We start from the raw sequence: 26544 nt of genomic DNA, 5'->3' as shown, positions 1-26544 counted from the left end.
CGACATGCTCTTAACAGGCTCAGCAAAGGGGGGCCGTTAGAAAAGTATAATTCAAGCCTTTAGCGGTATTATTCTAACATATTCTACCATATAACGAGACTGGCTGGCAGCTGTGAAATGATTAAATGCCCTCCGGCTCTGCTTCAAGGCTACATTAAGGAGGGAGCCGGGCATTCTTTCTGGCGCTGCCTACGTTTGTGTTTCAGCGAAACTCTTGTTATCCTCTCGGCCCTGTGGCCTTGTCCTTTTCATATACAGACAACAATGTTCCACAGTCGAGCAGTGTAAGCGGAAAATATACTGCGAAGCAATAGGAACAGAAAGCAATGAGCAATGGTTAGAAAACAAAATGGCGATTCTTGTTACATCAAAATGGCCGTTCATTGAAAAACTCGAAAACCTATATTCTGTCGTATCGTGCATGAGACGGTTGGCCCACGGCCACCAAAATGCGTTTGCGGTCTCAAATTAGATTTCTAGACTGACAATTCCTCTCGCTCTATTTATTTATTTTATTTATTTACATTTATATAGCGCACTAGCAGCCCCGAGGCATCGAGGCGCTGGTCCAGGAGAGAAATAATAGTTAAAAGGTGTGGCTACTGGTTACAAGAGGGCGTAGAAATGGGGTGAATATAACATACAGTGTCAGCAGTAAATTCAAGCGTTGTGTAGTAGGAGAAAAATACTGGATACAAGGTCATACTGGTTACATGATGGTGTAGCTTAGGGTGAATACAACACAACACAGTGTTAACAGTAAATCCAAGAATTCTGTGCTGGATTGTAGGTAGACGGAGGGGTCAGGGGAGAGTGGGTTAGCAGGGTCTTGATTGCTTTGCGGAAACGCCAGGTGTGAGGTTATTCCTCTAAGGTGAGGTGGTAGGGCATTCCAGTGGGAAGCCACGATAAAAGGAAAGCTGGAGCCTGCGGCGCGTGACCTAAGGACCTTAGGCACAGTGATTCTGTTGGTGTAGGGGGTTCTGGTCGGTTTTGTAGAGAGTGGTCTGGAGATTCTTTCGGATAGGTAAAGCGGGGCTGTGTTGTACAGGCATTTGTGAGTGATGGCGAGGGTTTTGAATATTACCCTTTCTTCGATGGGGAGCCAGTTGTCTGGTGGATGTTATATGGTCACGTTTGGGAATGCTAATGGCAGCTCTAAGGGTGTTATTTTGGGTAACCTGGAGTTTTTCAATGTTTTTTGTGGAGGTGCCTGTCTGCTAGGGTGGCATTGCAGTAATCCAGGCAGAAACCGGTTATGGCTCTGGCTATAGTTAAACAGTTATCTTTGGAGAGGAAGGGTCGAGCCGCAGTGAGAAGTTTGGCGTGGTACGCTGCTGCAGACGAGATTGCGTTAACATGTTTTGGCATGGAAAGGTTGGAGTCCAGGTACACTCCAAGAGTTTTGACGGTATGGGAGATGGGGATTAAGACGTTGTCAATGGTGAATGAGCTGTATTTGCTCTTCCAACTGAGTAGTAGCGAAAAGATCTATCCCTCCTAGGCTGTCCATTGGGGCGTCAAAAGGCATGTTACAGAGTCTGGACTGCACATCCGGCGCAAATCCCGCCTTCCTCAACCACGCAAATCTGCGTATTACGGTGCTAGTTGCCATGGCTTTGCTGATGCTGTCAGCAGAATCCAGACCCAACTGAAGAGAGAAGAGACTCGCACATGGCTTCTTGCCATCTCTAACAATAGCCAAGAACCCATCCCTTTCCTCTCCCTCTGAAATGTGTTGCGCCGGAAATACAGTCACGTAGAGTGTGTAGGAATTTTGCTGAGGCACATGTGGAGATGGCTGATTTAAGAGCCCTGCTCCCTGCAAAAAATACTTTCAATGCCCATGCATCTACCCTCTTGTCATCCCTATCAGGAGCGATGGTAGGATACACAGCCTGCTTTGAAGTTGCTGTAGCTGCCTGCACCACCAGACTTTCTGGAGTGGGGTGTTTAGACAAGTAGATGGGGTCACTACTAGATGGGCGGTACTTTCTAGTCAGATTTTTGTTTACTGCCAGATTAGACTCTGGAGTTTCCCAATTTGCTGCCACCCTGTTTTGGAGAGCTATGTGAAATGGTAAAATGGGAATCATTTGTGGACCCTCATCAAGGATGTCCATCAGATCATCCTGCTCGAGAGGGAGAGTCGGCCTAGTCCACCCCAAGTATTCTACAACCGTGACATCAACTGTCTATATGAAGCATCTGCACGCTCACCGGCATCAGCCCTGCCAAACTCAAGCTCCGGTGAAGAAGTGTCAACCCCACTGGCTGTTTGCAGGTTGTCATAGAGATCTTTTAATCTTGATTCTTCTGAAATAAAAAACTCTCAGGCACATTGGGTGTACCATATTGAAGCCCAAAAGGCGCATCAGTATCTGATGGCTCATTTTCCTCATAAATGGGGTATAGTGATTTGAAGTACTCTTTCCTTGGTTAAGGAATATATGTCTTATCCGGAATGGGCATTGTAGGTTTCAGAAATGTAGAACTCTACTCTCGTGGAGGCATCAATATTTTTACCGAAGTCGACTTTGAAGGCTTCAATGGTGTTGAAGGTTCCATAGGTGTAGAAGGCATGGCTGGCGTCGATGGCGCAGCCGGCATCAATGGCAAAGCCAGCCTCAACGACCGCGACTTATGCTTCGATTTACGGCTCGAAGGATCCTTCGATGATTTCTCATCGCATCGAGGCCTCAATGGCTCTCGATGAAGATCTAGCCTTCGTCCCGGACTCGATGGCACGCAGGATTTGGCTCAAGCCCTTTCCTTACCGGCTTTTTTGGAAGACGCGGTAAGAGCATGGCTTGAGGGTTTTTGCCTCTCAAATATTTTTAACATTTCTGGCCTAAATGCTTCCCATTCGGCCGGTGTGGAGGCCTTTGTGGGACAAGATACCCCCTCAGGGGAGGTGTCTGACGATAAAGTCGAAGAAGGTGACCTGTGGTGCCTCTTTTTTGATTTCCTTCGACAACGATGAGGAGTGGTGGGAGCCATGCCTCGATCTTTTAACGTTTTTCCTTTAAGGAGAGTCGCCTCTCGGTTCGTCTGAAGGTTTTTTCGATGGGGAAGTCGATGGGAATTTTTACTTAGCGCCAATTTCCCCTTTCGCTCCTTCAGAGCCTTTCCAGTCATAGACTGGTATTTGGAGCAGGCTGAGGTTTTATGCTCCACACCGAGACACCACAGAGTTTAGTTTAGTTTCTTTATTTATACCGCGCGCCGAACCCTGGGGTAACCGGGCGCCGGAGACTTAGATGCAGTTACAACATGGCAAGACTTAGATGCAGTTACAACATGTCAGGAATATACAATATACAATAATACAAGACTGTGAAATAACAACAATAAGTGTGGAAGACCAGGTTATGGAAGACCAGGTTACAGGCTGGTCGACAGGGACATGCGGAGAGGAAGTACATTAGGCAGAGTTTCTGTTGGAAAGCCATGTTTTAGTTTTGGCTCTAAAAGTCCAAAAGGAGGGTTCTGTTCTGAGGATTAGCGGCATAGCGTTCCATAGTTTGGCAGCTAGGACCGGGAAGCTGGCGGCGTCGGGTTTTTTTAGGGCGAATTTGGGAACGGAGAGGCAGTGTGAGTATGGCGGTCTGGTTGGTCTAGTTGAGGTGTAGTTGTGGAACTTGTCTGCCAGGTATTTGGGTGCATCATTGGAGCGGCATTTATGGACAATGACGAGGGATCTGAGGGTGATTGTCTCGTACCGGTAGCCAGTGAGCATCTTGCCTGATGCTGGAGATGTGGGCGTGTCGTGGGATACTTAGGGCCGCTCAGAGGGCATTATTTTGAAGCACCTGTAGTTTGTTCAGATTGCGTTCTGACGTGCCGAGAAAGAGTGTATTGCAGTAGTCAAATTTTTGAGAGCACTAGTGCTCTGGCTAGCGTAATGCAGCTGGAGGCAAAAAGGAAGGGTTTGCAGGCGTTGATAAGCTTATTTGTGTAAGCTGTGGATGAGGCTGTGGCATTTACCTGTCTTTTGAGCGAGGGATTGGAGTCTAGATAAACCCCAAGGGTTTTAATTTCTTTGGCAACTGTGATTAGGTTACCGTCTATGTTGATGGACGCGCAACGGGGGTCTAGTTTGTTTAGCCGTGGTTGGGAGCCGACAAGAAGGAGCTCAGTTTTCTCATCGTTGAGGCATAGCCCGTGCTCTGCCATCCAGGCTTGGATCTCCAAGTATAGATTGTTGATTCTGGTGGAGTCCTCCTCATAGCACCCTGATAGGGTAATGAGAACCTGGGTGTCGTCAGCATAGTTTGTGTATGTGACACCCAGGTTGTCTAGGCGGTCAAACAATAGCTTAGTGAAGATATTGTATAGGGTCGGCGAGACGCACGAGCCTTGAGGGACGCCGCATGTGTTGGGGACAGGGAGTGCTGAGGCCCCCGGGGAGAAGACCCGGGTGGTTTGGTTGGTTAGGAAGGACTGGATCCAGGCAGTCACCTGATTAGAGAAGGCCGCTGACGTCATCAGATGTTCCGTGAGGATCTGATGGTCGACGAGGTCGAACGCTGCTGATAGATCTAGCAACAAGAGAATGGCTAGATTACCCTTGTCCTTTGCCTCGTCCATCTGGATTTTTAGGTCCAGTAGGGCCGACTCTGTTCCGTGCCTTGGTCTGAAACCGGATTGTCTGAGACCCAGGAGGTTATTGTCTTCCAGGTGCTTCTGTATTTGCAGGTAGGCCACTCTGTCTAAGATCTTTAGGGTGTAGGGAACGGTGGCGATTGGCCTGTAGTTGGTTGGGTTATTGGGGTCTAGATTAGGTTTTTTTTAGCAGTGGCATGACCCAGGCCTCCTTGAGGGTGCTAGGCACTGAGCTTGATTTGAAGGATGCGTTGATAAGGGCTGTTATGAAGGGGGCCAGCATTTGAGGCCCTTAATGATGCTTTCTACTTCTTTAGTGGATACTGGTGAGAAGGAGAAGGGGGGGCAGGTAGGTGTTTTGGGAGTAGTGGACGGTACATGGTTTGTTTTTTTGGATAGGTTAAGCTTTTTCTGTTCGATTTTGGATTGTAACATGGTGATTTTGTCTGCTAGTGCTTTTTGAATCCTCTCACACCAGTCTGCATCTTTCACGCAGGTTTCTGCCAGAGTGGGGGGGGGATTCGAGTTCCCTGAGGATATTGAAAACCTCTTGTTTTGGATTTGGCGCTCTCAATTCTGTAGTCATATGTCTCTTTTTTGGCCTTGAGGATGGCAGTTTTGTAGGTGGTGGCTGCTATTGAGAGTTGTGTTTTGTTGGAGGGGTTGGGCGTTTTTCTCCAGGTGGCTTCTGCGGCTCGTTTGGAGTTTCGGAGGATTTTTAGCTCTGGTGTGAACCATTTGTTCATGTGGGCTGCCGGTTTGGCTTTGGTGAGTTTGAGTGGGGCGATGGTGTCAACTGCTGATTCTAGCGTTTTGTTATATAGGTCAGCAAGTTTCTCCGCATCTAGGTTGACATATTTGGTGGGGGTAAAGATGTTGTCTAAGAGTGGGCTGAGGTTTTATAAGGTAATGTCAAGGTTATTTCTGCTGAGGGCTTGGGGGATGATGGGAGTAGGAGTGTTTGGTTGTGGTTTCCCTTGGATGGAGAAGGAGATGGCGTGGTGGTCAGACCATGCAGTTTGCTCGTTTTTTGTGATGGCCGTAGAGCAGTTGAGATCCGCTAGCCAGTCCAGGGTCCTGCCTTTGTTGTGGGTGGGGTCTGTGATTCTGAGCTTGAACCCTAGTTGGGAGATGGTGATTTCCAGGGAGAGTGCATTGGCATCGTTTGGGTCACCGAGGCCGAGGTTGAGGTCGCCAAGGAGGATGATTTGCGATCCTGTTTTGGTATTGGTGGTCAAGAGGTCAGATATCTCTTCCTCGAATGTGGTGATGGGGCCTGGGGGTCTGTAGAGGAGGTGTAATAGTACGGTTTGTGTAGCTGAGAGTTGAAGCTTGGCTGACAGAAGTTCTGCAGACCGGAAGCTAGGCGGTGGGGTTAATCTGAGGCCAAGGGATGTTTAGGCGATGAAGGCTACTCCTCCTCCTTTGCCTATGTCCCGGTCTTTCCTCAGTATTGAGTAGCCTTCTGGGATGGCGAGGGATAGCGCTGGGCCTGCTGCTTGGTGCAGCCAGGTTTCAGTGATAGCCAGGAAGTGCAGGTTGTTAGCAGAGATGAAGTCTGCGATATCTAGCGCATGGGCGACCAGGGAGCGGGCATTGATGAGGGCGCCCTTGATCAGCGGCTGTTTGGATGTGCTCAGGGGGGCCGTTTGGGTGATGTTCAAAATTTGGGTGGCGTTAGCTTGATTGTGCGCGGGAAGAGAGGAGTGTTTTTTGATGAGTGTCGTAGGGGTTATGAACCGAGAGCCGAGTCTCAGGTTTCTGTCTTTCAATGTGAATGGGTTCCAGGGAGAGGGTGGAGCAGCAAATCGGCGGATCCATTCTATGGGGCTCAGGGTGCCGTTAGGCTGGTCAGTGCGTTGGGTCTCGAAGAAACCCATAGTCGAGGTGTATGGAGGATGTTGGGTTGGGTGTGATTGTGGTCGAGGTTTGTGGCGGGTGATGTTGTTGTGGTGGACCAAGGCGAGTGTAGCCGTTAAGGTGAGAATGGCTAAGAGGAGGTTTGCCATGGGTGGACAGTGTGCGACCTGGATATGGTATGGTGAGGTCGACTAGATGGCAGTAGAGTGGGTTGCGGTGGATTGGGAGCCGCCTGGGTCGTGATGGGCGGGGAGGCAAGTAGTCGGATTCAGAGTAGCGGGGTAATGGGCAGGCACAGTGACACAATAGATTAAGGCACAATGGCTAGCAAGTAGACTGTCCTTAAATGCACCTAGGATTGACTGTCCCAAAACACACTAAAATCCATATGTGCCAGAGGGCACCTAGAATTGACAGGTATAGGTTATATGAAAATCGCCAGAAAATCGTCAGATACAGGCATGCAAAGTGGCCCTTAGATTTAGAGTAGCGCAGATGTGCAGATTAACAATTGGGATCAAAAATAGCAAGCGTTTGAAATTAGCACAGCAGTAGATCGGAGTAGCGCATGAGTTCAGAGTGGCACATAGATTCGGGATAGCGCCTGGATTGGGAATAACATCTAGGTTCAGAGTAACACTTAGTTCAAAATAACACCTAGATTCAGCCTAGCACCTACATTCCGAATAGCACTTAGATTAAACGTGACATGCGTTTGGAGATTAAGTACAGCATTGAGTTTAGAGGCTATGGAGATATGTTGCACGAGGACACATTGGGCTACAGGTCAACAGATCTAGAGGTAGTTGGTGAGCAGATCAGCAGAACAAAGGCAAATGGTCACAATGCAGTTAGAAGTGGTAACTAGAATTGCATTAGGGTAACAAAGCATCAATGAGGCACAGTGCAGTTTTATTAACCACTAAATTCAGAAAAGCGAATGGGCAGATAAGCAGAGCAAAGGCAGAGAGTTTTATATATATATAAATCAGAGAGTCATAAAGTAGTTAGGCGCAGAATCTTGTCATAGCATCTAAATTCGAAATGTTGTAAATGGGCTGTGAACCAGTCAAAATAGAGTGTGGTCAGACACGATGAAGGCAGACATACCCTATGTGGGTCTGTTATTGACATCTTTGAGTAGCAGTCACAACACTTCTTGAACACGGTCTTCGGGGTAATAGGTGTCGAGGAAGAAGACATTTTTGCGAATAGAAAAGAAGTGTGCTGTAGTTTCTCAAAGTGTAAGCGTACTCGGAAAAACTGAACTGAAGCCAACGGGTGCTGCGCGTGCTATATATACCTTCGATGACAGCATCCTCAAGACAATGGCCCTGAAGGGACATTGAGTCGACTGCATCGACGCATAGTGCCATCTGCCAAAAAAAATATTTCCGAACCAGCTGAAGCTCGATATCGAATATCAAAGATCAGGAATACGTGGGAGGACACAATCCATTTGAAATTTCTTTACATGTAGTAACCAGTTAAGGCTCTCCCCGCCCCCCTTCTTCTAAACTCAAGACCTGGGACAATGCATTCCTATATTTTTCTAGGCCTCGTCCGTTCCAAACTCTGGCCCAATATAATACCGGTTTAAGTGAAATCTGTGACACTACTCAGTTATTATCAAGTTCCAGGTGGACCAGGGCCGAAGGGCCAGAGACAGGGAGGAGCAGCAATTCCTTTAAAAATTTGTTTTCAGAAATACTCAACTTGGAAGTGTTAACATGTCCCCACAATTCAGAACCATGTGTAGACGCTGGCATGGCTGGTTTATGGAATAGTTCCAAGGCAGGAGAAATTGTACCTCTACCGTGTACAACAAAGAATGACAAAATACTGCCACAATATTTACTTTATGTAGCACTGATTTGGCAACCTGTGCCCCCAACTACCAGAGTCCTTGAAGCGCACTCCAAAGTAGTCAAAGTGGGTGACTTGTTCTATGATAAAGTCACACACAATCAATCTTAATGACCTCCCTTTAGTGCATGGAGGTTTAAACACCATCACTTTGCACTTGGCTATATTCAAAGCCAAGTGCAACTGAGTACATTTAAAATTAAATATGGACAAGGCATGTCTCAGGCCCTGGGGGGGTTAATAGCCAAACGGACAGCGCCATCCACATAGAAAAGGGCAGGATATGTATCTGAAGCCATCCTAGGGCAGTCCTGTAACCCACTCATCAATGCATCTATAATTTCCTGTACATACGATTTTGGGGTGAATGTTGCCGTTAGGCAGGCATGTGTCCTGGCACCCCTCCTATTCAATGTGTGACTCTGCTCGCCCCCCAGCCCATATCTAACGTTATCTTGGTTGGATCCTGCATTATATGCCTGCTTGGCTGAGCATGAACATTTCTTTTGGAAGGAAAACCAGAAATGGATAAAAAGGTGATCGATACCAACTAAGAGTGTGTGTCAATGAAAGATCATATGAGCAGCCCACATTTATCTACCAGGTCATTCCTCTGGACACACAAAGGATCATGTTTATGTTCTTTGTCCATGCAAATCAAAGCTTGCTCTTTCCTAAAGCAGATAGAGGGAAACAACAAGAAATAAAGACTGCATAATTCACAACTCATGTTATGTACAAAACACATACTACTGCACACATACCTGTTCAGTTGAAGCTGGATGTATTTTCCAAAACGACTGCTGTTGGTGTTCCTCATGGTGCATGCATTCCCTATTCCCGTTAAAAGAATTACAAAAGTTTAACAAATGTTTTTAGAAAACAATAGGTATTACACTTCTTGTTGAAAAATTCATACAACATCTAACTGTGTTCTAATGGAAATGTAGACGTGACAGTAATGTAGAACAGAATGCATTAAACAATCAATAATGGCCATGGAAAGTGCTCTTCCAGGTATGCACTGAGAAAAATGTGGGGGACTGAGAGTTACAAAACCAACTCACCTACCCATGGCTGGACAGGAACTAACATTGTGTGCCAACTCCGAGTGATCAATGCTTATAGGATTGCTCTTTCTGGTTATAAAGTGAGTTCGGATTTTAGTTTATTTTTCAGCTTCCCCATCTCTTTCAAAGTTAACCTGCAGCATAGCTGTTCGCGGTGTGTGTGTGATCCTGACCCATGTCTGGTGAGAGGTATTTTTTACAACCTCACTCCCCCACCAACTCACTTAGATTTTGGACACATGCTAGTCCCTACAGCTTCCAGTGCAGCGGAATCCATTCCCCCATGGATTCTTTTGGTCAACACAACTACTTCTCTTTAGATTAGTACTGTACAGGAACCCCGTTCCCTTTAGTGTTGCACTTATGCAGTGATACACAGACAGGCTGGTGGCAGCAATACCCACATTGTATGTTTTTAGGCGCAACCTTGTGCGTGCATCATAACCTTATGTTTACTGCATGGTATTATTTTGTCCGTTATGGTTGTCAAAATGCCTTGCTTTGCTGTTTAAGTCCTGTCTCTTCGGCACACTGCCTCCGTTGTCCAGCTTCTTCATAGGCACTCATGGTAAATAGCCATAAAGGGCCATACTCTTTTTAAGGCTCTGGCCAGAGGCTGATAAAAGCCTATCGGGCTCATTTAGCAACAAAATGAAAGCCAAGTGAAAGCAGGGGACTACAAAGATGACACAGACAGGCCGTTGGGTCCCCTGGATTCAATGTTCTACTTCTGAAAAAGAGAGGGAAAAAGAGTAAAAAACAGGCAAAATTGCCTTTACCCTTCACCTTTACTCTGTATTGTTAAAGATGTAAATGCGGCATGCAAACAATTTTTTCAGGTGTCATGCACCATGAATTCCTACTGAATCTGCCTGCTTTTAGCAGGAGCTAAATCTGGGAGGATTGCATAGGAATCTATATGTTCAAGGGCTGCATGAAAATCGCATGTAGGCATAAAACAGAAATTTTGCAGGCGAATTGGAAAGGACTGGTTACACAGATTTCTCCTCCCCACTCTCATTCTGCCTGCAGAACTTTTACAAAATGCCCCAGAGCGGTAAAATAGGTGTACAAAATGGCATAATGCATTTACGCCTCTATTTTTCACCTAATTTGCACACTTGCGCTTTTGAAAAATAACCCCCTCTGTGTGCCTGCTTTGCAATCGGCGCGGACAGGATAGAGAGTCTGAGAACATCCGAAATCACATTTTAGACCGAGTGATATCAAAAATGCATCTGCGCTGGTGATCCAGGATTGGATGGCCACTGAGTGCAGGCCCTATGGTTTCTACTAACCGGCTGCAAGTGCAACTCGACCTGATAGAACACAAAGAGTAAGGCGCGGCAACCACTAGTTCCTAGTGCTCATCTCTCTTTCTAGCCACTGAGTGTTTAAACGTTGCAAGTCCTCCAATAGTTAGGTGTTCTGGGATCTCCCCAGCCCAGGTTTGCGTTTATCAAGAAGGAGTGTGATGCCATTTTTAAGTCGACCACTGGAACCTGCAATCGGAAGCAAGAGAGGCCACAAAGGGGAGCTGCTGCTGGGCAATGTGAGAAACCTGAAGGGGTCTCCTTGTCTAAACATCGAGGGTCTGTTATCCAGGTGGCCAGGACACAGCCATTTCTATTGATCCAATTCCTGGGGGTGGACCAGTGAGGGAGGATCACCTGGATAGGGGGTCTTCTAGGAGTGGGGCATCGACCGGGTGAGACGCGGTATCCCCCTTCCTTTAACACCTTTTTCCCATCCTCTCACGTAGTACATTCAAAAACACTGCCCCTCCTCTTTTCTGACACGAACACTTTCGCACCACATAATAAACGACGGACTAACACCAGAGCCGTTTACCTGACATGTCCCAATCCAAGGGTCAGGCACAGTCAAGCAATTGATCACAATCACACACACACCTGACTGCCCTTTCCCTTCCCCACAGGGATAAAAAGGTGGAGCAAGAGAGCACTGTACGAACATGACAGACAGCACGAGACAGCTAATCCAGCGCGGCAATTCAAGTGAAGGAGAAAGGCGGCAAAATCAAGAGGGTGGCGAGGAGATTAGTGTCCTTGCCCTTTTCGTCTCAGACCTGCTGAAACTTAATGGAAGAGAGCCTAAGACCGCGAACAATAGCACAAGTGTCTTGCAGCAGATGTCAACGGTAGACAGGGAAAGCTTACGATAAGCAGGAGCGAGGGTTGTTCCTGCGCCCTTGGTACTGGTCTCGACTCCATAGAAGCCAAAAGCCAAGTGGTTCATCACAGCCGGTGAGTCGAGGGGAGAACCGATAAGAACAAGGCTGTGTTGAGTGAGAATCACAAAGTGGCAAGTTTTTTAACCAAGTTTGATGAACAATGAAAGAACTGTAAAGAGTGTAAAAGGGAGACCAGCTGCAGAGGGAAACCGGCATCACAAGGGTGCTAATTCAAGAGACTCTGGTCAATCCCCATCTGAGAGAAACTACAAATACCAGAAGGCCGTAGGAGGGCCAGCGAAATAGGTAAAATGGTCATACAGAGGGTCAAGCAGAATTTCTGTAAAATCGAAACACTGATCTACAGGCACTGTGAAATAAAGGGAAGTGAATCCCGAAACCGTTGAATTGTGTAAAAAGAGAACAATGAAAGTAAAGAAGGGTCAGCGCCCAGAAGAGGGGGGCCCATGGGTGAAACACTATCCCCCTGATTGAGAACCACAGTGTACCCGGTGAGAGGAGGCTAAGAATCGAGAGGGGTCGGAGCCCGACAGGGGGAGAATCCAAGGGTGAAACATCGTTACCCCAAGACTGAGAAAAGTGAAAGTAAAAGTTAAGAGAGGGCAAGAGTGAATCCGAAGGAGGGATGCAAGAGAAAAGGGTCCAGGCCTGGCAGAGGGAGATCCAGGGGTGAAGCCATCACCCAAAGTTGATTGATAAAGGAACTGTGATATAATTTGGAATAGGATATGTGAAGGACCAGCGCCCAGAAGAGGGACCCAAGGGTGAGACCATCACCCTGCTTGAACTGTGGAGTTCAATTGAGAAGGGTCAGCTCCCAGAAGAGGGGGACCTAACGTTATCACCCTAACAACCTTACATATGGTTAAAAGAACTTTTGTTTTGTTATTTAAACACCTCACCCCCTAAGGCAAGAGTCTTTCAAAGGAAACATGACTTAACCATCAACACTCCTGAGAACTACCGTCTCGTGCTAGAGAAGCCAGAGACAGTACTGTGCTCCAACCTCCAACCTTACCCCATACCATTTGAGAACACTTCTTTCTTTTCTTGAAAACTATCCCACACATTTTAATTTGGATTAGTGTAAGGATTGGCAATAGGTTTTCTTAGTATAGGCCCTTTTTTTTATTTGACAAAAGCCACTAAGACTGCCTTATTTCCATTTGATGGTCGACGCTTGCTCCCATCTTAGATTTAGGTATAGATTTGGTTTTTTTCCAATCTGCATACAGCATTCATTGTTCATTAAACACCCTTGAACTGTGATCACTTGTGCCTGTCTTTTGTCACCATGAGTTCGTCACAGCAACCATTGCGAATGCCAACATGAGTATGACTAAGCAGAGTCCTCTTTTGACCAGGAGAGGCTTCCCAAGAAGTCTAATTGCCTTGGACTGGTATGTGCTACCAGTTGACAGTCCTGCACCTGGCTGGACATCCTACTGGAGCTTTTATAAGTGGAGAGCTTGGAGATTTTCTACATCATCTGGAGTGGGGACACTTCTGCACCTGGACATCATGCATCATCCAGTGCTGTGCAACCTCATGTGAAGTCTTCTTGTGCTGCCGCCCAACCTTAACTAATTGTAGAACCTGGATAAAGGAATCTCTTCTGTGATCCCCATAGACTCCCCGGGTTGGTGGCTGCCTTCTTACTGCCAGGAAAACCTTTAAGTGCCATCTTACAAATTGTGTCACTATAATCACACTTGACTATTGTATTGAGCCTATTAAACCTTATGGGCAAATTGTTTAAGCTCACTCTGCCCCCCACACCCCCAGTACTCAAAACTGGTTATCTACCTCAGACTACTGATGGGCGATTGTTTCTCGGAGATAGAGTTGAACTAATAAGCTAATTGTGCAGTGCATTAGTGCATCATAAAACAATTAGAAGGGGTGTTAGGGAGAATTCTCAGAAATGTGCTAATTCCCTCCACCTTAGAGACCCCCAGCAACCTAGCTGGATTTTGAGGACTTGATTTTTTTTTAACCTGGAGAGAGCTAGACCCGTTTCCCCACTCATGAATTTAATGTGATTTATGAACTTTGTGTTTCCTTTGGTTCTGGAGCCTAACAAACTCCATAGTCATCTTCTTTTACCTTGCGCCACACAGCACCTTCAGTGCAGTGGCACAAGGAAGTCTTCCAGATTTCCCAAAGGTTTAAATACCTTCTCTGGGATAAACTACTGTTTCCCAGAGCAGAAAAGTGAAATTGACTTTACTTAAATTTGTAACTTTCTAGACCCAGCACACACACTATCTCACAATAGGGTGCTGGAGGGGTTACTTAGTATCCCCTTTGTCTAGATTCTCATGTAACAATTTTATGTTACCCTTTCCTCAATGAATGGCTGGTGGCAGTGGTTTACTTTTAACTACTGTGGTGTGCCTTTACCGGGGGCTGCGTTCACAGCTGCAGTAAAGCACCCAAGGGTGCCATTTCTGACAAAATGGCCCCAGTCTTCTTTTTTCGCCATTTCTTTGTGGAAAGGTCCTTCTTGAGATCTGAGATCTCAGGTTTGGTCCCTTTGTTCCCTTTGCCTTTGGTGGGATTCACGAGTGAAGCCTGCCACTAGCTCCAGGGTGTCTGGCGGGGGCAGGAAGTGAGGGAGGTGCCCGTAACTCCCTGTGCTTAGTCTCCTAGGAGACCCAAATGCACTCTGTGGTGATTGGCTGACTGACTGTCTGGCAAGGACAGCCACCCTGCTGGGTGACCGACAGCTAGGCTGCAATGAATGGGAGAAACCGGAATAAAACGCGAGGCTTTTGGCTTGGAAGGCAGAGTCGACCACTGGACAAAGGAACCAAAGAACAACTTGAAAAGGACACTTGCTGCAACTCCTATATCGTTGGTTTGCCTTGTGAAGATCTGCTGCTGTGCTAAACTCCAAATTCATATCGACAGAGAAGCCCCTGCAAGGACGACTTCTCCCCTTGAGTTGGTGGAACCAATCAACTCCAAAGTAAGCCACCTCGAAATCTTCTCGGAGATGGTTGAATTTCCACAGAGTTGCTACTGGAAACCGAATAGCCAGGGAGAGGAACATCAGATTGTGTGCGTTGCTTTTAAATTGGCCAAGAGCTCCAGGAAGATCCTCCGGACTCCCAGGAAGCAGGACTGACCGAGCCCGAGGCCCTTCAACAGAGTGCGGGACACCAGAAGCAAGGAAAGTCCATCTCAACTGCCAGAAACCACAGTGTTGCCATTTGTGGTAGTCGCGAGGAGCTGCTGGTTGCAAGCGGTGACCGTCCCGTTGCAGTGCAGGAGTCCCCAGAAGGCCTCCCTCTTGTCTCCACAAATGAGGCCCAGGAACAGAGAGATCTGCACAGAAACAGGAGTCATCTGCTGCACTTTTTCTTCAATCCAAAGGTACTGTAAAGTCTGAAAGAATTTACCTCTTATTGTAGAGTGGCTTGCATCTTCTACTACTCACAAGCCTAAACAGCTTGTGGCCCTACATTGATTCTTCTTTTCTTCAAAGACTTCTAAAACATTGTGCAAATACTTTTCTACTTACTTACTTATCAGAAGTGCTTCAGCTCATATATATACTTTTGGCCATTGACTTTGGCTTAACCTGTTACACCGAATGACTCGGCTTAGGGGATCCAAAAGTATTTGCCTGCTTAAGAATATTTGTGATCTTTCGTTTGTTCTAATAACCTTTTCCTTTGACCAATTCCTAAGAATGTTCTAAATGCTACAGTAATATATTAATGTCTCCAGCACCCTAGCTATTGAAGTCACCTGAGGGTGTAGGATGTGACTGTGGGCCATCCCAAAAGGGTCTTTACTGATTTAGAAACTAAGAGTGTAGATTTGGAGTGCATTTGTGTGTTGCTTTTATATTGCCCCCTTCTGAACAAGGCTTATTTTGACTGACTGATAAATAAATGATTAATTGTTTATTCAAGAAACCTTGTGTGCAAGTGTTTATTTGAATACTTATCACTGTGAATATCTGTAACTCCCATACAGCTCACATTGACCCCTCTTGAGATAATCCTGGCTGCTCAACACGCTACCAACATGTGTAGTACAGACTTATACGAAAGGTTGGGTTCGTAGTGCCAGGAGGTCAGGGTTGTTGTAGTGCACCCAAAGGGTACCGCATACAATCTTGTCTAACAAGGGGTGTGACCTAACGTAGCATCTTCTCACCGGCAATTTAGACGTCTGACTCTGGATAGTGTGTGTATATAACTGGTCCCAATCTAAAACATGGTAGGTGTCCCAATTGGACGATGGTGTTGTGCATACATAGACTGGTTTAGGCTTACCTTGTACTGTATTACTGGACATAATCTAAGTTTCTTGTTCTAATAAATAAGTATATTTTTGATAATCCTTGAGAAAGATTTTGTTTGTGATCTGTAATGTAGACCAGTCTCCTCACCTCCATGGTCTAAGGCTTTCTGCTCGGCTATATCATCAGTGAGAAGTTTGGTCTGGCTTGGTGGAAACTCTGCTGGTCCACTAAGGTTGGTCCCTCAGAACCCTAACAAAACAGTGGTTTACAAGATGTAAGGACTTCGTGAAATATTGCAGAGGTACCACAAATAGACCCAAACACTATTAAGCACATTAAAGTGTGCTTCAAGTAAACTAACTAACCATGAAAACCTTCACAGCAGGGTCCCTTGGCAGGTTTAAGGTTGAGAAACATAAGGAACTATGTGCTGCCGGAGTCCATAGTGCAGCAGGCACACAGGATGAGCTAAGCATGACTATTGTTGAATTTCCAGAGTCCGTCTCTGCTGCCTTAGCTAATGGGAGAACTGATGAGTTCTATCCTGTCTCCACTAACTTATCGGTTACCACCTTTAAGGCTGAGGCTGCCCAAGTCTGGAACGACTCCTTCACAATACTTGAAGATTTTCAGAAGTCACAAGAATAAGGATAGGGCAACTGGGTAGTATGGGTGAATGACTATTAAGAACATGTATGGGTCAATAGATGGCCAAAAAGTGAAAACTGTTTTGGGGCTGGTACCTTAGTTTGTGCTTGAGCATATTTTGGAAGTTTGCTCAGCAAAGTTGAGACAGCACTTGAATGATTCAAAGGAGTTGGATTCTAAGATTGTGTCAGTGGCCGCTGACTTTTGGATGACCCATAGTCCATCCTACAAGGACAAAGAGACTTCTCAGAAGCATGTAGAGGGCAAGGAATAGAAATAAGGGTCCTTCTGTAAACATCCTTGCGAACTGGCCCACAAACATGAGGGGCTAAATCACATAAGAATCCCAGAATCAGAAGTGGGTCTCCTAGTATCAAATAGGAGTCTGGTCAGGGCAATAACCGATTTAATAGAGCATTTGATATGCTTTATTTTTGGGGCTAATAAACATATGAAGGGGCCCGCCACCTGTAAGGGCAAGACCATGGGTCCCATCTGCCAATTTATCATTACATTCCAATCGTCTTGACCAAATACAAAGTGCAGCCTTTTCTTCACCGGAAGAATCCATATGATGCACATCTAACATTGACCCTTAAGTCCTGGGAGCAACAATGTATCAAAGCCTATAATTCGATTCCAGAGAATACTAAACCCTAGTTTAAGGATATTGTATTTATTATTACCCAGGACACTAATGGTATCAGACACTAGGGCCAGCATTAAAGTAGTAGACACATTTCTTGTCACCCCGGAGGGGTAAGCTAGTGCTAATCTGAAGCCTTCCAAGTTTGCCTACTGATACCTCAGAATGTTCCCGGTTTCACCTGTAACCTTAACAGGAATGACATGGCTGTTAACAAACCTGTCAGTATAATAGAAAGATGGCCCAGGCAAAGTGTTGTTAGTCAAGAATCTAAAAGCATCAGGCCCATTTACCTCACTAGTGATCAACCAAGGGCTAGATCATAGTTATGGAAACTTTTCCACAGCCCTCTGCTGAGGGATATGTCTAGACCTAAGTGGAAGGACGGGGTATCTACCGTGTTATTAGACAAAACCAGTTCCAATGAGTTATGTAACAAATCAGTCAGGTTTCACTCTTAAGAGAGCATGGACTTATATAAATATGTTTATGTTTATTGAATTTATATAGCGCTTTAAGCCAAAGCACTTTACAATATAACAACAGTTACAAAAGTGAGAGAAGCATATTTACAAACATGAACAGGTCATTAGAACAATAAGTATAACTATTTACAAGGGGGGGAGGGTGAAATAGTTCCATACACAATAAAAGAAACAACATGCTTTAAGACTAAATTTTCCATGTAACTAGTATTGTATTAGGGTCAAACACTGTCAATTAGGTTCTTAAGTATACACCAACAAAGTATGTAGGAAAAACACAATCAAGGAACAAGGCATCGATTTTACTTGACTATAGGACACATTATATAGGAGTCTAGCATATCAGTTAAGTGCTAGGCTTAAGTGTTAAGTCTTAACAATAGGAAACAGGCCCAAAGGACGGACAGTCATGAAGTAAAATTAGAACTACAGAACTGAGCCTAATAGGTCCCTAGTCGCCTGAAGAACGAGTACATCAAACATACCTACCAGTGGTTACTGGAACAGTATTACTTTCTATGATACAGTATGAACTGCTGTGATCTATTACATGAAAGTTTATACTAAGATCACTGGTACCGTTGCCAATTACAGTCTTTGATAGAAGAACTCTGACAAGAGGACATGTTTAAACAGGATATGTTCTTAAAATAAATAATGCCTCCTCTAAACCCTACCTCAAAGATGGGTTCTCTATTCTAAAAAAAAAGAAAAAAAGAAAAAAAAGGGTTCTTGTCAGGATATCTTCCAAAGAAAATTGTCCTCTCAAAACCTACACTCTCCGAATATCTGCCCTACCACTATGAAAAGAAAATACAAAATAAGTTTTAGCTTAGGATAGGGTTACTCTCCCTTTGTTAAATTAGTAGTGGCAGGTTTTCTGACCGCCCCCCCCACCAAAGAGCTCTTAAAGTCGTTCCCGAAAAAGAATCTCTCTCAATTTCCTTTTGGCAAAACAACAGCTTAATCAGCCAGTCCCAAAAGTTCCTACTTTCTTGTCTTCCAGGGTGTATTATCCTTAGAAGACGAAAAAGGCTCTCCTGAACTGGGTACTTCGATAACCACAAAAACAAAAACTCTTTACCCCTCGTAGGTTATTATACGTGCAGCCTTGTGTGGGCTACAGGCCTGCTTTGGTTGTCATTTCTCTCACTCCCAACCCCTCCGACCCTTGTGGGGTATTATACGTGCAGCCTGGCGTGGGCTATGGGCCTGCTCAGCCCTATTTTGTTTATCAGTACTTTGACCCTTCCGTGGGGTGTACAAGTTCTCAGCCGGGCATGGTCTCGGTTGTGGTTCAAGGCACTCCATCTGCTCCCCTTTATGACACTGAGTACTTTATGTACAGTGGTGGTGCTCCTTAGTGGAGGCAGTCTTTCTGGCCAGCATGGATTCACACTCTTGACCTGGCTATGGCATGCATGGTCAGCTTTCTTACGTCCCATCTACCCCTTCAGGACTCTGGGGTCAGAAAGGCAGGACACTGGTACATTTCTACTGGTTTGGCTTTGCTTCCTTCGTCGGTAGCTCAGAGTTCATCGGGTTCCCCGCCTTCGTCAAAGTAGGAGCATTGTCTGAGCTGCCCTGCGTCCACCCATCACGCCGACTGCATGGCTCTTCAGCTCAGCTCCTACTGCGAGGGAGCCACCCCCTCTGCGTGCTTGCGTAAGCCAGCGTTTCATTTTCTTTCTCTTGGCATTAAGGTATCTTTATGTCCCTCCCTAGAATGGAAGGAAGCCTCTTGTGAGAGTTGGGAGGCAAGTTTGCTACGGGACATTACCCCTAGGGGTGGCGGAAAGCAATATCTCACAGCGAGATACTCCCCTTTGGGGATGCAGTGTACCGTTGCAGGAAGGAAATTCCCTTTTTATCTCACACTAGAGACAAATAGAGAAACATCTATAACACCAGATTCCACCTCTATGTGTTACTTGAGTACTTATCCTGAAGAACGTTTATTGAGTAAACCTCAAGGAGTAGAGGAGAACGAACAGTTAACCAAAGCACAGACAAGGAAGTCCAATGAAGTTAGGCTGAACCAGACTCAAACACAAAAAAATGGCTGTACCTGGAACTTGGGGAAGCCTGAATCTGGACTCATAAAACTGGGAAGAGTTAAACAAAGATGGGGAGAGGACCGGGAGTTTCAAACGGGTTCTGCAGAGAACGAGACATTGGTCTCAAGAATGATGAGAAGAGCAGAGAGAAGGGTGTATGAGGAACATCAGTAGGCAGAATGACGGACAAGAGGCTCTTTCTGGAACAAACATCCCTGGAGGATTCCCTCCTAGAAAGCCGCAACCAGGAAGAAGAGGGAGAGGAGAAAACTCTGTATGGAAGCCAACAAGGTGATCGTACCCCAAGCTGTAACGACGACGGAAGCAATCAAGGGAAGTGAATTATACCCAACGTATGGCAACCAGCAACTGATGAGAGAAACCCTGTGCAATGGGTACCACAACACTCAGTCCGATATCTGAAAATAGTGAACCCGGAAATCCTTTAAGACAAAGTAACAGTATCTGAGATGGATGGGGATGCAGATCTTACTCATAAATCAATAATCCGACCGACTCGGGAAGTTTGGCAAAAACACAACTGTTTTAATTACACTTTGTTGAAACAGGGAGTGCAACGGGCATCAAGGGACGCCGCACAGCATTCTCCCTCAAAATTTGTCATCACTATGTTGCAAAATAAGACAACCTATGGGGGTTTGTGATAGGCTTGAGGAAAACATCTAAGTATACTTTCTATGAGGTATGAGATCATGATTAGATCTCGAAGGTCAGGTGGACAACTAAGCCCAACCCAAGTGCAAGTCATCTTCCGTGTCATACTAATACACAACGTTCTACTGGCTTCTCAAACTATAGGGCCTCTTGGTACGTGGCCTATGATTGGTTGGCACACTTGTACCCTTATGGAATATTCCACTCGCTAGCAGCACGCAAGCTGGTACCCCAGGTGCTGGGGGTTGGCTTGGTCATGCCTCACCACCCTATTAGCCCAACATCCATCATCACTCCTGCAGTCTGCCATTTAATTGTCTTTGAACTCTGCCTTGCAAGGCTCACTGTGCCGGAGAAAGAAAGGGAGTGAGAGCATGGCCTTCTCTTCTGGTCTTGATGTATCTTGGTGTATCACGCCCCAAAGTCTATTTTCATCTGACCATGTGACTGGAGACCACGTTTTGAGCTCCTTTGTTGCATTTAATACTATTAAAGGAAGAAAACCTGGCACTTCTAGTGTTTTTCCGTTACACCACAAACAGGAGCTCGGCTCGCTTCTCACGTTCATTGTATTTCCTCGAGTAATAACTAGGCTCTTGGCGCCCCGACTCTTGAAACTTGGCAAGGCAAGCCTTTTCAAATCTTCCTTCGCCATCAGCTGTTTTATTCTGCTGCGCCAAACTTTCAACCCTTCATTCATCGAGTCCAAGTTTGCTAAAATGCGTCGTGGAACATCCAGATTCTATCACTATGTACAGCCAAGCTTTATGATTACTTCGTCCACTTGCGTTACTGCATCTGTACATTTATGAAATGGCTTTGCATTTTTTTTCCGTGCTTCTCTGCACGTTCAATCTTTATTTTGCTCCCAAAATGTTGCTCAATTCTCTACTTCGCCATCAGTTTCTATAAGGTCCATGTACTCTATTAGCATCTCTTCTGTGTGTGTAATTTCTGCTTCATGTGACGTCACTAGTCTTCTCTTTCATTCATCTTCACATTTCTTCCGGAACTTCCTTCAGAAAACTAATTTCTTCGGGGATACATCATATACGGTTTTCTCAATGGATACCTTGTTTCAAGGACTTTTTGCGGTATAGGTACCATTATTGGCTTTGCGCATGTTGCAATTTCCAGCTGCCAACATATAGGCAGAATGGTGGCAGGACTTTCGGTAGAGGCACTTGGCTCCTCCTCTACAGTTTCCTGAAAGGAAGTAAGGAAGCCATTCTGCAGAGATGAAACGAAGAACCAAGGAGAGACGCCAACCCGGTGACGCGAACCCAAACTCAAGAAGGTAAAGGGAAGAGTGGGAAACCTGGGGTGGGGCAGCTACGTTGAATGGCTATACCCTAGCTGGCATAAGAAGAGTGAAAACAACTACAGGACCCCTCATACTCGTCCCAGAAGTAACAAAAGTTATAACAAGTGTGAAGATAACTATGGATCACTCCTACTCATCCCAGTAGTAGCGAAGAAGGTAAGAGAAGTAGAATCAAACCTTGTGTATACCATGCAGATCCAGAGGGAGAAGTACAGAGATCTAGAGTCTTGAGAATTAGTCTCACTAAGGATGAAGCGATAAAACCAAAAGGGGAAGAGAGCCTGCCTGGTGACATGTTCAAGACACAGAAGAAGGGAGGGACCAATACCCCAGAGAAGAACCCTTTAAGGAAACCACAAGGGTTACCAAATAGGACATGGACGAATTCTATGGAAGAACTAAATGAACTGGTGAAGAAAATAGCAGAAAGCTATTTAACGCTTACATATTTATTGAAAAAGAAACATCTAGGTTGGAAAGACCTATTTCCACCCCAGAACAAGGAAGTCATCCATCCTGGTATTTGGTTGGTTAGAGCCAGTGACAGGGTTCAGGTTAAATTAGATTTGGGACTGAGGGAGACATTTGATTTTGGACTTCCACACCGACGACAAGCACCCTAGTTTTAGTTGCGTTAGGTAGGGCAACCTTTAGATTAGGTAAAGCTAGGCCTTTTCTCTTTATTAAATAAAGTACCATTTTAACATGGAGAACCCGAGTCGGCCTCATCCTTATAACCCATCACAAAGGGGAGAATCCATTGTTCCGGTCTTCATAAGAGGGCGGCGAGAAATACAAGTTGAAAACAAGCCATCCACTTTAAAAGGGCCCTGTACTTTATTGGTCTGTTCAATTCTCATAACCAAAAACACTTAGGACTTTTAAGTAAAGGGAGGTGGAGTGAAATCTTTACTTGGCGATTCTGGTCCCTAGGGGGTGGGGAGGTCACCCCCCCCCCGTGGTATCCTGCATGTCCTGTCCCCTTGGAACGGTATTACATAGTGGGCCCACCTGCCTAATGCCAAAATGGGGGATCACATTCCCTGGATTAGCTGCATACCCCTACTGTTAGATTGGCACACCCTCCTTGGTGGGGGGCTACTCAGGTAAAGGTTCCTCTCTCCCAAACCTCTGGTGATTCACTGCTATCATCAGAATATTCTTCCCAGGACGTCTGAGGGGAGGGTTTCCCTAGGACTGTTTCTTTAGGGTTTTGTTGAAGGATCTCCAAAAAGGTTGGGAAATCAGTCCCTATAAATATCTCACCTGGAAGCCCTAAAACAACAGCTACTTTCAGGACGGTGGGGTCTCCTCTGACCTCCAAGTTGAGAGGGACCTTAGGATACATTTCTGCGTCCCCAGGAACGTAGGTTATCTTTACTGCGTCATTCGGGTATATATGCTGCCTGGATTAACCAGGTCCAAACGGATCATGGTGCATCGGCTGCCCAAATCAATTAGGACATTAGCCCAGGTCTTGTTCAGCCGAACCGGTTCTCGAGCCTGGACAGGAGTACTATTACATAAGAGTATGTTGGCTTCTTCAGGGTCCTCATCCCTGGTATACTCCCATTCCTCTACACCTATCCAAACCTTTGCCATGGGTTCTTCGGGTTGGTTCTTGCAACATGAACAGGCAAAGGTCCCTCCCCCCCTCTGCATGAGAAACAGGCGTGGGTGTTTTGCCCTACTAACAGGTTCTTCTGTTAAGCCAGTCCATTAGGGGCAACACTGTCAGGTTGAAGTTCCTTTAGGCCCTTCCGTCTTGGTGGCAGTTGGCAGCAGCAGGTTCACATTATCCCAGTTTAGCAGCAAGGATGCCAGCAAAGCTTCAGCGATGTGGCAAGAAGATGCACATGCAACATTGAAGACCAGTTCTAGGAAGGTTCAGATCAAATACAGACAGATTGATGACGCCGGCCATGAGGATGCAATGGATGCAGAACAGGATTTAAGATCGCTTGTTCAACCAGTCCAGAGGTGGAAGGCACCCTGTCCAGATTCTCCCAGTCAACTTGAAGACAGAGGCATGGTAGAAATTGGTTTTAGTGGGCAATTCTGGTTACTGCAGCCGCCCTCTGGCGGGAGTCTGGTGGTACTTCGACTTCAGATGCTTGAATATTGCAATCAGCGGTCTCAAATTGCTCTGGTTCTTCTCCCTTTTTTCAGAACTCATGCTAAAGGGGACCCCAGCCAACCAATGGAAGACCCCTACAACAATTCAACAGGTGGAGGCTCTACAATCATGAACAGCCAGCCACCCCATAATGCCCAGCAGCAGGACATAACCTGGCTGAAGTGTTTCACGTGCCCTAAAACCCAGTTCACACACAAAGCACTTACTGAGTTATTTGTAAGAGTACTGCAATGCCCATATTCCCTTATATATATATTTTTTAATTTATTTTATTGTGCATTAGTTTAAGCATAAAACTTCAAGCACATAAAAGAAAACAAAAAAAGAACACAAATATATGAAAGGTATAAAAAATATGAAAAAAATATGAAAAATATGAGACAAGAGAAAAACAGTTATATTATATTTCTTGTGAGGCGAATAATGAAATCTATTGGAATTTTCAAAATTTCAATGATTATTAGAAAACGTGTTGCTTCAATCCAGATATCATGAGCAGCTGTGGTCAGGACAATAGATTCTGCTCCAAATAGAGTCGACCAAAATTGATCTTGAGCAACAGCCTCGATGTTAGTGACAAATTTACCATATCCTTTTTGATAGCAATCTTCAAAAAAGGTACAGTTAGTCAATTGATGTCGTCCTGCCTCCACGTGTGTGTTGGAGAGACGACAGATGCGCTTTTCCAATGGTATGCTCTTCTAAGAGCCAATGTGCTCCATAGTGGGAAGAAGGTTGCTAGGCAAGATTTGGTGCAGTACCCTTAGGGTGCACTACAACAACCTTGACCTCCTGGCAATAGGAACCCTACCTTTGGTATATGTCTGTAGTACACAGGTTGGTAGTGTGGCTGAGCAGCCAGGCTTATCTCAATATGGATCAATGTGAGCAGAAGTGTGATTAAAGAGATTCACAGTGACAAGTATCCAAATAAACACTTATACTCAAGGTTTTTTGATTAAACAATTATTAATTTATTTAAGTCAGTTTGAATAAGCGTTCTTCAGAAGAGGCAGTATATGAGTAACAAACAAATACACTCCAAAATACACACTCTTAGTTTCTCTAAATCAGCAAATACCCATTGTGGATTGCACACAGACAATTTCTGCACCCTCAGCTGACTTAAATAGTTAGGACATTGTGGACTTTAATCACTGGTGCATTTAGAGCAATACTTAGCAGAATGTCAAAGAAAAGAGATATAGAATAAAACAAGAGATCACACAATTATTCTGAAACAGCTAAGTACTTTTGAACCCCCAATGCAAAGTAAGTAAACCCCTTCCAGGAAGGAAAGGTAAGCACAATGTCAGCAGAAGGACGAGTTATTCAGGGAGCCAGGCCAGGAAATGTCAATTGAGCAAAAGTCTAGGTGAGCTGAAGCACTTCTTGTAGTTAAGTAAAAGTCTTGCACAATGTTTTAAAAGTCTTTGTAGAAAAAGTAGAATCAATGTAGGGCCACAAGCTGGGAGTCTTGTGAGAGGTAGAAGATGCAAGCAACTCTACAAAATCAAGTCCAGTCTCAACTGAGATCAAGTAAGGCTACAACAACAAGAGGTTAGTCCTCTCAAACTTTACAGTACTTTTGGTTAGAAGAAATGGTTCCAGCTGGCTTCTGTTCCTGTGCAACTCTGCAGATCCTTTTGTTGCTTTGGTGTTGTACCTCAGTCATGGGGACAAAGAGGGAGGATGTCTGGGGACTACTGCACTGCAATGGGACGGTCAGCAGCAGAAAAGGACAAACTTCAATTCAGCGGCACTTTGCTGTTTCAGATCCTCGCGTCTCAGCAAATAACACCACTGAGGTCTCCCAGATACTTCTCTGGACTTTCCTCGCATCTGGTGTTGAGGTGGTTCAGGCTTGGTCAGTCCTGCTTACTGAGAGTCTGGGGGATCTTCCACAAGCTTGGGTCTGACTTAAAAGTGATGCACTCCATTTGGTCTGCCTCTCCTTGGCACTTCGGTTCCAGCAGCAGCAGCGGAAGTACAGCCAGCTCCAAGAGGATATCCAAACGAGTTCACTTTGGAGTCAATTGATCCCACCAACTCAAGGGGAGAAGTCGTCCTTGCAGAGCTTCTCTAGTCGAAACGAATTTGGAGCTTCAGCACAGCAGCAGGGCTTCACTGGGCAAACCAACGGTCCAGGAGTTGCAGCAGGCGTCTCTTCCAAGTTCTTCGTCGGATTCCTTCGTCCAGTGGTCGACTCTGCCTTCCAAGCCAAAAAGCCTCGCCTTTATGCAGGTTTCTCCCATTCATTCTAGCCTAGCTGTCAATCACAGAGCAGGGTGGCAGTCCTTGCCGGACAGCCAGCTGGCCAATCACCTTCGTGAGCATTCCTGTAACCAAGGGGATTAAGCAGAGAGAGTTTCGGGCACCTCCCTCACTTCCCGCCCCTGCCAGACATACTGGAGCCAGAGGCAGGCTTCACTCGTGAATCTCGCCAAAGACAAAACAAACAAAGGGACCAAACCTGGTTTGGCGCGCAGAGTAAACAAGAATTGGTGAATAAAGAAGACCGGGGCCATTTTGACAAAATGGGCACCCATGGGTGCTTTACCAAGGCTACAATTGCAGCCAGTGGTAAAAACACACAATGGTAGTAAAAAGTAAACCACTGTCACCAGCCATTAATTGTAGAAAGGGTAACAAAAAATTGTTACATGAGAAACTAGACAAAGGGGATACTAAGTAACCC

General features: G+C 45.5%; 1 protein-coding gene across 3 annotated transcripts in view; it reads right to left on the bottom strand.

Annotated features, from left to right (window-relative positions):
- The window catches only part of MYO19 (myosin XIX), an 804019-nt gene that overhangs the window by 568270 nt on the left and 209205 nt on the right, over positions 1 to 26544 (bottom strand). For all 3 annotated transcript variants that reach the window (XM_069614704.1, XM_069614706.1, XM_069614705.1), the window contains exon 6: positions 9096 to 9165. In XM_069614704.1, the coding sequence (XP_069470805.1) occupies positions 9096 to 9165 (70 nt within the window). The remainder of the gene's footprint in view (positions 1 to 9095; positions 9166 to 26544) is intronic.

The sequence above is a fragment of the Ambystoma mexicanum genome, chromosome 9 (genome assembly GCF_040938575.1).
Source record: "Ambystoma mexicanum isolate Mex_15411 chromosome 9, UKY_AmexF1_1, whole genome shotgun sequence".
Taxonomy (NCBI): Eukaryota; Metazoa; Chordata; class Amphibia; order Caudata; family Ambystomatidae; genus Ambystoma; species Ambystoma mexicanum.
Note: the sequence above shows the minus strand (reverse complement) of the source record. Positions and strands in the feature narration are given on the sequence as shown.